Here is a 12967-nt window from a genome sequence, read left to right on the forward strand (position 1 = left end):
TTATTACCTTTTCTGGTGGACCCAATATAAAACCTACAGAATTCATGAAAAAAAAAAAAAAAAAAAAAGCAACCAAACAAACAAAAAGCATCCTCCCTCTGGCCTTTCAGTGATTTGATTGAAGTTATAAAGAAGACTGAGGAAACTCTTTATGGGAGGAAGATGCTACAAATTTTGTTATAGAAACTTCACACGTTACCCTCACATACCTAGAATTATAACCATTTGAAGATTGACATTATTCCTTTTTGAAGGATATACCATATCCAGCACATTGAAAGGCAAATGCATCTCAACACCCAGCATGATAGGGCTGGACACTCATCCTCTCAAAAACTAAATGGGGGCTGGCACCAGCTGTAGCCCCTAGTTAGCATTACACGGCACAGTTAACAACCCCTTGAATCACTGCACTCTGGGAGCACAAGCAACAGAAGAGGAACATTTTTTTTTTTTTTGGTCTTTCAGAGCTTAATTTCTAAAACAACAAGCTATCAGCCTTGCTGGTTTGGGCTCTCTCTACAGACAGATGGGAGTGTTCATCACAGAGAGGGAGGGAGGGAGAGAATGGAGGATTGATCAAGCAATAACATGTTAGAGGAAACAAATGCACAATCACAAATTTGGCATTTCTTTCCTACTCCCAACAAGCAAGTATTAGGACACACAAGCTGGCTCCAACTAGCACTTAACTTTTTCCTTTTTTTAAATGCTATTTATTAAACTTGCTTGAAGCAAGATTTTCTTACAGAACTATTTGCTGTCAGGAGTTAATACAGTAATCACTAATGCAAAGGAATAAAAGTCTGTTCTCAAAGTAAAAGGCAGGTTATTAACTACTTCCATTTGATTACTTCAGGAAATCATTCAAAATGTAACCTTTACGTAAAGCATAAATCAGTCACTGTCTAGACTTGCAGAGGTCATGTGAAGTTGCAACATGAATGCAGAGTTAATAAAAAAGAAAAAATTGTATTAAGTGTTTTGCAACCACAATGGAAGTACAGTATGCCCTAGGTTTGTTAACTGTTTTTAAAAAAACAGAACTTTTGTTCTAGATGCACTGACCACCATCTTAATGCTCTGTACTGTTGGGTAGCACCTGTGTAACTGCTCTCTGTCTTTTCTTTGGAAATGCAGTACCACAAGTGGATTTTGTGGAACCTCCCCTATTTGCTGCTTCATGCAGTCTGTTCTCTGCACAAGGAAGGTAGAGGAGAAATTATAAAACACCTACAAAATAAAGGCTTTCTCAAAGACAAAAGTATTGTAATTTGCCCGAAGATGGTTAAGATTCTGAGTCAGCCTTATCACTGTATTCAGTAAGCAACACATTTAAAACTGGTGATCTTTCACATGCGTATTACACTAGCATGCCTCAAACCTGAATAAACTTTACACAAATTGAAAACCCTCCAGCAGAATGTAGATTAGAAGGACAAAGCATCTGATGGGTAATTACACCAGAGGGCAAAGATGATTATCAAAAAGCAGCATGTTACATGTTTGCATCCTTTTAGATGAGCTACATCTTCATTGCAACTGAAAATTAAGGAATTCTCAGGAAATAAATACAGAGCCTGCTGGACTTTGTTTGCTATTAGCAAACAAACCGTCCCTTGACTAGAGTAAAGATGTATCTGATAAAGGTAACTCCTGAATAGTTACCTTGAGATAAATTTTCCATATGCCAGAAATGTTTCTCACACAAGCTTCTTGTTCACAAGCTCCTCATCACAGTTCTAAAAATTATGATTGTTTTCACTGAACAATGACATTTTGAGCTTTCTATGGCATATTTAAAAATCACACCTGAGGTCAGAGCAGTTCTTATAGTACAGCTTTGGTCTTTAATAAAAGTCCAAAGGTCAACTGCATAGTTGGGTACTGAATGTTTAAGACTGAGTGCATCATACTCTGTTTAAAAGCCTCCAGTTATCAAGCATTGTCAGATGCATTATATCTAGGATTGGTTTACACATCTAGTATTTTGCGTGTGTTCCGTCATGAAGGATATTAATACACTTGAAATACCAATGTATTTCAGACTAAAGTTCATGCCTAGAGTAAGCATATTGCCTTTGAATACGTTGTCTTTTATCTTGTAACCAGTAGTAATAATAGGGCATTCAGTAAGTGATTTAATTACCAACCACAGCAGAATAAGAAGTACCAGCACAAAGATAAAAGCCTAAAAATATAAAAAGTTGTATGTTTCCATCTTACTCTCTTCTTTGTTTCCCTAGATGGTGTGTTTTTCAGGTTTGTGAATGTAGCAGATTAACAAATCAAATCCTTTACCTCTGTGGGACTAGTGAGAAGTACTTCAAAATGTAATCAGTGCAGAGAGTCTGTTGAGGATGCTTATTAACGAAACAATTTTGATATCAAATATGAACACCTAGTGCAGAATGCAACACCATGTGACTAGAATTCTGCAGTCAGCACAGTTCTTTGTCCCCAGTCTCCACTCCTACTTGTAGTAAATTGAGACGTGGGAGACAGATCTTATTTCAAATGTATTAGAGAATTTTCAGTTGTGCACTACCATAACTCCTACTCATTGCAAGATCAGGGCCAGTACTTGGCTTCGATTCCTAACCTGAATCACCAGATTTTTTTTTTCCTCTCTTTCTCTCTCTCTCTCTCTATATATACACACACACACACAAAATATTTATTTTCACAGTTGGCACAAGTGAAAAACAACAAAAAAGAAAACCAACATCAAACCATTAGTCTTTTTGGGGCCTTTTTTTTTTTTTTTTTTTTTTTAACACTGTCCAGTTACTACAGTACCTACAGCCAAGCTTTCTGACCACTTGTTCTGTCTGGGTCTTGAATCCCACTGTCACGGAGCAGCACGCGTGGGCTGCTCCACAAGGGAAGGCAAAACAGCAGCTGCCAGTGCCAGTGCCGGCAGGGCAGTGGCATCACTGGTGAGGGTGCAGTCCCACAGTACCTGAACAAGAGCAGGGCAAGTCTGATGATGGTAACCACATTCGCACATGTAATCACATGTTCTTGTCCATAATCACTGTACAAGACCACGGTGATGAGGCACATTGATGTCTTGGGGAAACCAGGAAGTAAAATGTCTGCCTGTTGGTCACTACTGTTGAGTCACAGCTGACTGGTGTTAATCAAATTACCCATGTTAATCAGTATTCCCTGAATCTTCTTTCAGAAGAGCAGCTAATAAACACACAATTCAAGTGAACATTTGATGAGGGTCAGCTACACTTCACATGGGCTGAAGAAGACAGTAAGCAATATAGCCAAACAAGAAATAAAAATTGCTTTCCTTGCATTTTCTTTCCTTCACAAAAAATAGATTTGTTCACTTCAAATCCATACCAGTTTCCCCCCCCCCCCTTTTTTTTAAAAAACAAAACAAAACAAAAAAACTAATTCAAAGTATCCCTGCAGTCCATGTATTAAGGAGACACTATTAGATTGGAAGCTTTAAGGATATTTCCTTGTATACGACAGCCTTCTACAGTCTATAAGCTTTACAGTACTCTAACCAATCTAAAGTTCAGTGAGGAAAATTAGCACCTCTGTGTTTCAGCTTCCTGCTTCTACTTTGATTCCTGATGGGAAAAAATCTTTTGGCTTGGAAAAAAATAATAATAATAGCTTCTACTTATGGTCTAACCTTAAGAGGAAAAAAAAACCAACCAACAAACTCACAGAGAAACTAACAGTTCTTCAGTGGCCAGGATAATTATTACCAGCAATTCACAATATACCACAACAAGCACAGCAAAACTCCTACTCTAGCTGTATTTAATTTTGTTTATTGAGGCCAACAGAAATCTTTCCCCATATCAGAACCTGAAGGAGGAATTACTAGCAAATTCTGGCACATGGTCACATTGTTTTTAAATACACCATTATAAAAATGAGATTCCTGAAAGTAAAGAACTTCTGTAAAATTCAGACCACATCATTCAAAAGGTTTTGTGGAAAGAAAAAAAAAAAAAAAGGAAAAAAATGGGAAAAAAAGGCAGTACAATTACAGTCAGTTACAAATCAAGAGAAAAAGGAAGTGGGAATATCCCTATCACAACCAGATCCCTACAATGTATATCAGACACTGCATCGTGTAAAAATAGCGTCTGCTCACATTTTTCATTGAGTTAGAAATTCTGTGTTGCTGCCAATTTATTTGTTTAGATAGACTGTTGCTACATGCAGGGTATGAAAGAATATATTTACTGCGTTACAAACAGAGAAAGGAAATAATACAAGGAAATAATAGTATCAAGTTATATACATCTGACAATACTATTCACTTTAACACAACACGTATACTAAATTGGAACTAAATTCCACTGACAGTTGGCTCAAAGGAATTACCTGCACAAGGCCTAAGAAATACATCAACTGAGCAATAATGGATTAAAACCAGCAGAGTTTACATTAGTAATCACTATACCATAAGGATAAATCTAAGTTGTGAAATAGCTATAGTACTGCTTATGAAAATAGATTTCAAAATGAGAGCTAAGTTTTCTCTTTGGAACATAAAAATAGCATGTTTTCCACATGCTAAACACTTCTGAAGACATTTGAGCATAATTATGTACTATTCTAAAATCACACATTTCAGAAGTATTAAGAAAGTCTGTGTGATGTGTAAGACTAGTGAAAATTAACAGGAGATACCTGATTGCCCTACCTGTACTCTGTCTGTCCATTTACTTGTATCTCTCAGGACTATCTAGTATAGAGTGAAATCATGTCTCCACAAACATCTGTAAAAAAGGTATCAAAGTTGTCAACAGAGAAAAAATTACACATGTGCTTCAAGTAGCTGTCACTTATAAAAACATGAGTGCATTCAACTTGTCTGTTAGCTTTCTCTTAATTTAGAATTTCTGCCAAAATCACACTGGCCAGAGGCTCACACTTCCACTTTTATTTTGAGGCTATCTAAAGATAGGTTTAAGGACTAACATAAGCCTTAAATGTTTCAAAAATTACTCATTGCATACGGAGGAGAATTCTAGGTATTCTAAAAGAGGACTATGTATTTGACTCAGCTCTGAAAAGCCCCAAAAGAACAGGACAGCTGCAGCAGTTTTATACATATAAACTGATTTTAAAACTAATCTGGAGTGTTTCAGCAGTGCTTTTGCCCTTTTCTCTTTTTCTGAGACTGAGGACCTATGAAAGTAAGCCAGTATGACTTTTTTTTTCCCCCCCCAAGACCGGGCAATTTCATCCTCATATAGCATAAAGGTTTCACAGAAGAGGCATAACAGTTTTGCCAATAGAACTAGGTAAATTAATTAAATTTGTGCAGCCTTTTAACACCTAGGATTGGCTTCTGTTTTTAGGCATGATTTTTTTATTACAAATTTTTTAATCATTGTATAACTCTGTCAAAAACATTTTTATGAAGTGCTCCAAACAATACTGTATGAAGCCTAAAATACATAAGAATTGTTTTGCTACATTTTGTAATTTACTTCAGTAAGCAATAGTCTAGAAAAACAATGTATACAAAGTAAAACCTAACTGAAAATGATGCATGATAAAATTCTGATTAGAGCCTTCCCACCACCACTACTTAAAGTTTTTGGGATCTTCAGCATACAGCCTTTCATAAAAACGTATCTTGTTCTCTTATCCATTTTCATTCACTTCCAGTAATAAGTAGGGTCATCTGGGCGACCTAAAAGACAAACAGTTGTGAGGAGCCAAATAAGACACCAACAACAGCACTGAAAAAAGTCTAATAACAAAAAACAAACAAACAAACAAACAGTGAAAAGCTACAGTACTCAAACTGCTCATGAAAGACACAAATTAATGAAACGTGCCTGAAAGGCAAGAAATACTTTTCATTACATTTTTCAGTCTTGGTAACATTTTCAGTCTTGTTTTCAGAGTGTTTCCAAAAGTATATCTTCAGATTTATAGGTGTCTCTGAAAAACCTGTCCTAATTGTTAGATGTTTCTGAGCGTATGTTTTACTATCTGAGCAAGACTGTGGACCACATTTATTGTGGATCTTTATTTATATGACTGAAGATGCAGACAGGCATCTACCACAATTTTATAAAGTTTGGAGCCCCTTGTTCCTCTTTCAGAAAAAATAATTTCCTCTGGTTTTCTGTTTGTATTTCTTCTCTTAGTTGTGAATTTCCTTAGATAGTTCAATAGAATTTAGAGACAAAAACAGGCATTAGACAATTTCAATCCAGAAAGAAGGCACAGAATATTTCTTTTACAGTAACACAACAGTAATCTAGAAATTAGATTCATCTAGAAATCTAGTATCTGGATCTAGTAGATAGAAATAGATATCTACTATAGAAATCCAGTATCTGAAGACTGGCTGTCAACAAACCCACAGATTAACAAGTCAGGAAAACAGATTATTTAGTCCATTTTACGAACATTTTGCTTAAAAGGCGTTTGTTCTAGTCTACCAATCATTTGGCTTGAGGAAATAAATTCAGGTAACTATTGTAAACTTCTACGAAACCACCCAAAAAAGAAATAGTAGATAGAAATCTAGAAAGGCTAGAAATACTACACATTCTGCAGTATGTGAAGTATTGTTATTTTGATAAGATACACATTTCTGGTGTAATCTACCTTAAAAAGAAGTTAGGGTCTGATGCAGGGTAAGATTTTGTGGTCTTTATTATGTAGGTGATTAAAGTATCATAATGATGCATTCCAGGTTCAGTGATTTATATACTAACTATCCTGGTCAGCATTTGTGCTCTGAACCTTCTGTTATGCAAATCTTAATGCAAGCATTATTGCATCTGCTACTCTCTGTCAGTAAGGGTCATGAGATAGTTTTCAGATATAGATCTAATTTTCAAAATGTTTATAAAAATAATAAACATGGCAGTAAAACAGAAGTATGACACTGAAATATAGTTTTTATATCAGTAAAATCTAGAATGATGATCTTGAGAACTATTAACAAGATACTCAATGTTATTCAAAACAAAAAAAGAAAAATTAGCTGAGACATGATAAACATTAACATCATGGTTCTGAGTACCTACAAAGTTTTGTTCTCGTTCAACACCATTGACATTGGTGAAAGTCCTTCAAGTAAAATAATTTCCAGGTCTGGAATGTAAAGAAACTTAAGGAAGTGTTCTTACTGAGAAAAGCTTACATGTCAAAAACAAAAATCTGTCACAATTCCACATAAGGTATTTTAATGCAATTTCAAATGGTTTGGGTTGTAGTGGTATTAAATTGTGAAATATACTTATTTTCTGAATGCTATGTCAAAGAACAAGGCAATTAGAAAACCTGTAATTTTTGACTCAACTTATGCAAGGATCAGGTCAAAACGTCATATGCACTGGGTACACTAAAGAGTTTGCTGATTCTTACAGAGATTGAAAACTAGGGAAGTGGAAAACTTCTAAAAGCTGACTCTTATGAAAAGCTGCAAACTGTATCAGATTTAAAAACATGCTCTTAACATTTTGATGCCTTTTTTTTTCTGCTGCTCAATCTTTTTTGCGAGTGGGAACAGGACATCAGGCTTTCATTTTCCTTTCATCATATACTTCCTATACAAAAGAGAAGAGAGTTTTTTACATAACTTAACCTATCGAAAATGCTGAAGTACAAAACTGAAGATAGGGTGATTCCAAAGCACATAAACAGAGGAAATCCCATCAGTTCCATAAACATCCACTTGAGCCAGGCCAATTAAAAAATCACTACAAACCCAAGAAAAGAATGAAATTGTTGAAGATTACATAGATGGATACAATTTTCAATTAGGCTGTTGAGATGCAGATCAGTAACGAGCTAACTACAGTTTTAAGTGTCACCCACTTTCTATGTGACTTAAGTGTTGACATTTTTTTTTCCTGATACAATTTTTACACTTCATGATTTAAAATGGGATTTGTACATAACTGCCTATTTTTTTTTTCTTAATGACAGCGATTAAGCAAAGTACCTCTGATTGTTTTAACTGAATGGATATGCAAATGAAAGACATGAGAAGGATATTGTGAACTCATAAAAAAAAAAAACAACAAAACAGAACAGTTTCTTAAAAAACATAAGTAGTGTGTTTTTCATGCTGTAATGCATGAAGAGGGGTTTTTGTTGTACCAATTTATCAATATGATCTGACAATGCTGTTAAAAACTGCATGTGCTCTGTTCTATGTTCCTTTAGTATTATATTAACTTTATTTCAAATTAATTAATTTTATAATTAAGTTTGTTACTGAAATTGAATCAAAGTGAAGCCTACCTATTTTTTAACAAAGAATTATAAAGATAAGTCTTTGAATTAGAATTTCGGGAAAGTGAAAAGAAGACTAGTTCTCCTAAGTATTATTTATTGCAGAAGTAAAGCATGACAAGACTCAGATTCTTTCTCTCCTCAGCAATGATGTGGTTCATCCCGCACATTCAACTGAGACAGAACTGCTTAACTAAAGGAGCCAAAAGCAACAGCAGCTTTTGGCTCTAGCAGAAAAGCACTGCATTTTACAGGAAGGTCATTTTGTTTCATTGGCAGGTGATATTTACAATCAGTGATGTCATGTTTCAAACTTTTCAACAGGTTTCAGTAACAATGGTACAACCCTTAAAATTAAGATATAATCTACACAAGACACAAACCACAATTCAGCATAGACATTCCACATGATTCATGGTGTGCAAAGTCTTATAACATAGAAAAGTATAACAAAAGTGTGCAAAACTTGTAGTTTAAGTCTTAAAACTTATAGTCAGGAATATATAATGATGTGGTAAATATACTTCAGAACATCCAGTGTCAATAGCACAAAATAACGTAGGTACACTTAGATGCTACTCTGCTTCAGTTGGTACCTTTAACTTAAATTTTAGTGATTTTGGTCTCATTGTAAGCTTAGACTCAACATGACAAGGAATTAATTAACACCCTAAATAGCCTCAGCTTTGAGTCATTTCCTTTGCAGTCATATGGTTCAGTTACTCTCTAAAGTTTGTAAGAAGAAATTTTCATAGACATAATGATCCCAACAATAACTATCCCACCATCTCAGTTTGCTAGGTCATCACATTTATTCTTTACCGAGGAGGAAGGTGGAATCTTCGCCTCCGGTCTGGATGTCCCATTCTATGTTCTCTACCTGGAGGAAGCAGGAGAAGAATTAAATACTGTTAATTAACATTAAAACAGGAAAACAAGCACTTATTTGGACAGTCTGCAAGAACAAATATGTATTTATGTTTTGAAAAAAAAGCATGTTCCTCTCCAGTTGGTATGTAATCATGGACAGTATTTTGAGATGTTGAAGGCTAAAGCACATGATGGAATTGCTCTTCTTTTTACATGGTTCCATCAGACAGAGTTCTGGTGTTTACCTTACCACAGGCAGATCAGAAAAGCTATAGTCTTGCCAAGTCCCTTGTCTATTTCTAATGTATTAGAGTATTGTCAATTTTAACCATTCATACAGCTATTTCAAGTGGTCCTATAGACACTATCTTTACTATGTCTTTCTCCTGTCTTCAGCTCACTTTTGTGCTTTTCCAGACAGGTTTTCAAATACAAGTATGACAATCATTACTCAGATTACTGATATGTTTAAATAAAGTTATAGAAGTATATGACAATACACAGATAAGCTTAGACTTTCTTTTGTCTATCTTCTGTATATTGATTTATACCTAGGTAGTAATTTGTATTATAAGAGAAATAAATGTTTATCAGTTGGACTGCTGAAGAGAGCGACAGAGATACATGGCAATAGTGATTTCCATAGTTCTTAGTGCTCAGTTTATTTTCAGCTATTTACAGAATGAGGTGACAGTGGGATTCAAGACAATATGAGTGGTCTTAACTGCTAATTAATAAAGTTTTATCTAGCAACAGCTAGCACGTGATGGGCTGTTTTAGCCATGAACCTAGAATTTAGACAGTCATTCTTTGTTACAAACATCTCTGGTACCTCAGGGAATACTTTTAAATGCAAAGCACAGAGACTAGCAAGATCTGCAAAGCCAAAATTTTAGACATTTTACTGCTTAATAACAGAAGCCTAACCTTAGCTTTAAGTTAGATACCTAGAACCTGTTTAACAAGCATCATAATATTCAGGCACTCAACAGGATATACAAAACTCAGCACACTCATTGGGAAGTCTTCTAAATTAACAGACAAGAAACACTGTGGATAAAACTTCTACCTCTCTGAAAGGCTTTGGTGTCCTGCTCTGTTACTTGGATGCAATCTCTCAATTTGTGACACATGGCCAATAAATTTATTAAGAGAATGATTGTTTTAAAAAAAAAGGGCAAAACAAACAAAAAATACAAGCTGAATTCCTTTCTCTCAAAAACAAAAAAGGTAGAGAATTAAATGCTAATTACAACAGATTAAAGGTTAGCATTCAGCACAAAATGAGATAGCTAAATGTGATTCTTTTTCTGCTTGAAGGTATTGAAATCATCATTTCAAAGAAATACTGCTGCTTCTTCAGTTTATACTTTCTGGTTGGAGGCATACTTTCCTCCACTGTTGAAGCTGAGCCATTGCCACAAAGTTCTTAAACGTTAACTGGTAAGAGTAAGCAAGGAATGCCTAATCACTGGGTACTTTTCTGACAGAAGGTATGGGTCCCATGGTTACTGTTCCATTAATTTTTAAGGCATTTTATCCAGTGATTTTTATATTATATGCAACAGCAGCAACTATAGCAGTATAGCATGGGAAGATAAGGGATAGAATTGATAGGTATCAGTAATATTACTAGGAAGTTTTATCACAAGCTATCATGGAACACACTGTCTACTTTTTTGGTCCCTTTTCTTTTTTTCCCTCCTCTCTGTGGTAAGAGGTACACATACTAGAGACAACAGCTACATAATGAAGCAAACCAAATACCTGTTTTAATACTAGCAAACTTATGAAAAAGGGAATTCTCTCAAAATGTCAAAAATCTTGGCAAGTCAGTTTAAAAGGAGCTCTAAAAACACTGCAGGATTCTTTTGTAATGACAAATATATTTTTCTAATAGATCTATTTTATTTACAGCAGAGATATTTAACTGCATTTATGGCATCACGTTTTAAGAGTGTCTTGAGGGTAGTAAATAAGGCTTAATTTTGCCTGTGTAGAGTATGCAATATTTTAATAATGGAATTGAACCATGTTTATAACACAGTTCAGTGCAGTTACTGTGGAACATATTTCATGGAATTCATCTAGTGGTGAGATCTCTGGAGGTGATCAGAGTGCCTACAAAAGTGATTCCTGGATTTTTGAGATGGTCACAATAACAGTGATAAGTTCTGTTTTTTGCTTACAGTGAACATGAACACTGTATTTTAGTATTGACAACCTACATCAAACAATTTTATCTGTGAATCAAATGACAGTATCTCACTCTCAAGCATACAACAAAAGCAGCTGAAACACATTCAAGACTTTACTGTATTTATTGATTCAATTAGTGTGGAGTGTTAATAAATCTCCTTTGAAAACTTCATTTAGCAACACAGAAGAAATTTAGGCTCTGAAGACTTCACAAAACAATGTGTCTTTCTTAGACACTTCTCTTCCTTTGGGTTATTTTCTCTAATCTATGTGTATATGCTTTAATTTGTAATAATGAGGAAGTAAAACTGCATTAATATGAGCTCAGTGGTGTTATTCACAGTGATGCTTCATTGAAGCATCTGTTCTGTTCAAGAAGTGAGAACGGTGAATGACTCAAGATTAATTTTTGTCAAGACAAAACAGGACTTCATTTCTATTATCTAAGCAATAACCTTGAAGCTGAGACCCTGATATAGAAAATCACTTAAAATGTGTTTAAATTTATTCCCATGCTTAAGTGTTTTATTGAAGTACGAACTAAGATTTGCAACCAAAGACTTTAAACAGACATTTCAGTGCAGCTGTGCTGATTTGTTTTAGACCTGTTACAGCTTTAAACATCATTCAGCTGAGACCAAGCATGGAAAGTTGAAATACCGCAAAGATTTCTTCAGAACATTGTGAGTAAATAAAAACTTCAGAAAATAGTGCTACTCTCCACCTTATACAGTTAGTTTCTGCTGATGGTACTACACAACTCTAACTGATAAAAGGTTTGTAACTGAATGCTGCCAGCACAGGGTAACTACATGCATACAAACACAAACTGCATAAAGAGACAGCTGTTACATTGCTGATAGAGGTAATTCCAAATACAAACAAAGTTTTTACCTTGTGGTTGAGGACTTCTCCAGAGGAACCCCCTCATCTGATTATGATATGGAGGAACAAAAGAACTTCTGTGTGCTTGTTGGAACCTGGGATTAAATTCTCTTTGCTGTGCTCCTGAAAAACAGTATTTACTAGCCAACTTTGTATATAAGATTAAATGAAGAATAAAGGAGAGCATATTCTTTTTTGGGAAACAACATTTCTTAGATTTATGCCAAAATACTTATGCTCAATTATTATTTTTCCAAACTGCAGTCAGCCTAATAAGTATGGTTCTTGTCCTCATTTCCATCTATGCACATCATGATTACAAGCTGTTAACAAGTGTATTTAGAAACCAGATCAAAATTTTATGACACAGATTTTGAGACAGCAGTCATTAAAACGAAACAGAAATCTGTCCAAATTGGAATCACAAATCATAATTAAAATGGTTAAGTACTGCTCTCAAGCATTAGCAGAGACTAACAAGATTTGGTATCATAAATCACCAACAGATATGAATGTCCAGCACCAGTATGGTGTAGTATCAGATCAGAAATAGACAGAAGTGTTGTTGCAAGATGCAGAGTACTGAACTAGAAGAAAATCATTCTGTCTGTTGCAATTTGCTCAATTAATTTTGAAGGGGTAATTTTTATTCTCACTGACATCATACTTGATCAGGTATTTAGCAGGCAATAAACATAATTCCAGCATAAACACTCCATCACATGATGTTCAGCTAATTCAACCATAATGCAATCATCTGCTC

At 34.9% G+C, this 12967-nt stretch overlaps 1 protein-coding gene across 3 annotated transcripts in view; it reads right to left on the reverse strand.

Moving 5' to 3' along the window:
- Nucleotides 1–3841: 3841 nt before the first annotated feature.
- Nucleotides 3842–12967, reverse strand: part of FAM120B (family with sequence similarity 120 member B) — a 53769-nt gene continuing 44643 nt past the window's right edge. Inside the window, exons 9-11 of one of the 3 annotated variants that reach the window (XM_082756333.1) lie at nucleotides 12214–12324; nucleotides 9073–9130; nucleotides 3842–5683 (exon numbers count right to left, since the gene is read on the reverse strand). In XM_082756333.1, the coding sequence (XP_082612459.1) occupies nucleotides 5671–5683; nucleotides 9073–9130; nucleotides 12214–12324 (182 nt within the window). In that variant the 3' untranslated portion in view covers nucleotides 3842–5670. Of the gene's footprint in view, nucleotides 5684–9072; nucleotides 9131–12213; nucleotides 12328–12967 lie in introns of all 3 variants that reach the window. The other 2 variants (XM_082756332.1, XM_082756331.1) reach the window with 2 other exon arrangements.

Source organism: Aythya marila (assembly GCF_965140915.1).
Source record: "Aythya marila genome assembly, chromosome: 3".
NCBI classification, from domain to species: Eukaryota; Metazoa; Chordata; class Aves; order Anseriformes; family Anatidae; genus Aythya; species Aythya marila.